We start from the raw sequence: 1,266 nt of genomic DNA on the forward strand, positions 1-1,266 counted from the left end.
AAAGCTCTCTGGATTAATTGAAGAAAAATGTAAACTACTTGAAAAATTTAGCCTTGTTCAAAAAGAGGTAAGACATTTTTGAAAATAATGTTCATGTGAGGTTCAGAGAACTTTATACTCAGTGTAGGTACTTCTATGTAAATTTAAGGTTATTAATGCTTTGTTTGCAGATTATGAGAGTTCTTTTACTTCTCATTCAACACTTCACCAATCTTATTAATTCTAGCCATTGTAGTAGGTATACAGTGGTGTCTCAATTGTGGTTTCACTTTGTGTTTCCCTAACTAATGAGGTTCAGCATATTTTCATATATTTATTGAGCATTTGGGTATCCTTTTTGTGAAGTTGCCTTTTTAAGTCTTTTTTGTTTTTTGTTTGTTTGTTTTACTCCCATTTTTGCAAATTCAAGTCTTTTTCACATTTTTAAAAGTATGGTTGTCTGTCTTTTTCCTTTTTGGTATGTAAGTTTTCTCCTACATTTTAGATATGAGTCCTCTGTCAGATATATGTATTGCAAATATCTACTCTGTGGCTTGCCTTTTTATTTCAGATGGTGTCTTGGTAAGCAGAAGTTCTTAAATTAAATATAGTCTAATTTGTCAATCTTTTCTTTATGGTGACTGCTTTTTGTTTCTTAGGAAATTTTTGCCTACCCTAGGACGTGAAGATAATTTTCTGTGTTATCTTTTGGAAATTTATTCTTTTACTTTTCTTGTTTAGTCTTTGTATTAGTTTTCTAGGACTGCCTTAACAAAATACCACAGACTGGATGGCTTAAACAACAGAAATTTACTTTCTCTCAGTGCAGGTTAGAATTCCAAGATCAAGGTGTTAGCAGGTTTGGTTTCTTCGGAGGCCTCTCTCTTTGCCTGGCAGATGGCTACCTTTTTGCTATATTCTTACGTAGTCTTTCCTTTATTCATGTGCACATTTCCAGTGTCTCTCTGTATGTCCAAACTTTCTCTTTTTATACGGACATCAGTCAGATTGGATTAGGGCCCACCCTAACAGCCTTATTTTAACTTAATCACCTCTATAAAGGTCCTGTCTCCAAATACAGTCACATTCTGAGGTACTAGGGTTTAGGGCTTCAACATATGAATTGTAGGGGATGTAATTCAGTCCATAGCAGTCTTTTTTTTTTTTTTTTTTTGAGACAGAGTCTCACTCTGTTGCCCTGGCTAGAGTGCCATGGCATCAGCCTAGCTCATAGCAACCTCAAACTCCTGGGCTCAAGTGATCCTCCTGCCTCAGCCTCCCGAGTAG

General features: G+C 35.5%; 1 protein-coding gene across 1 annotated transcript in view; it reads left to right on the forward strand.

The window, feature by feature from the left end:
* Window positions 1-1,266, forward strand: part of CTAGE5 (CTAGE family, member 5) — a 94,272-nt gene that overhangs the window by 12,518 nt on the left and 80,488 nt on the right. Inside the window, exon 4 of the mRNA XM_012658019.1 lies at window positions 5-67. Coding sequence (XP_012513473.1) covers window positions 5-67 — 63 coding nt within the window. The remainder of the gene's footprint in view (window positions 1-4; window positions 68-1,266) is intronic.

The sequence above is a fragment of the Propithecus coquereli genome, unplaced genomic scaffold, assembly GCF_000956105.1.
Source record: "Propithecus coquereli isolate 6110/MARCELLA unplaced genomic scaffold, Pcoq_1.0 Scaffold116, whole genome shotgun sequence".
In the NCBI taxonomy this organism is placed as follows: domain Eukaryota; kingdom Metazoa; phylum Chordata; class Mammalia; order Primates; family Indriidae; genus Propithecus; species Propithecus coquereli.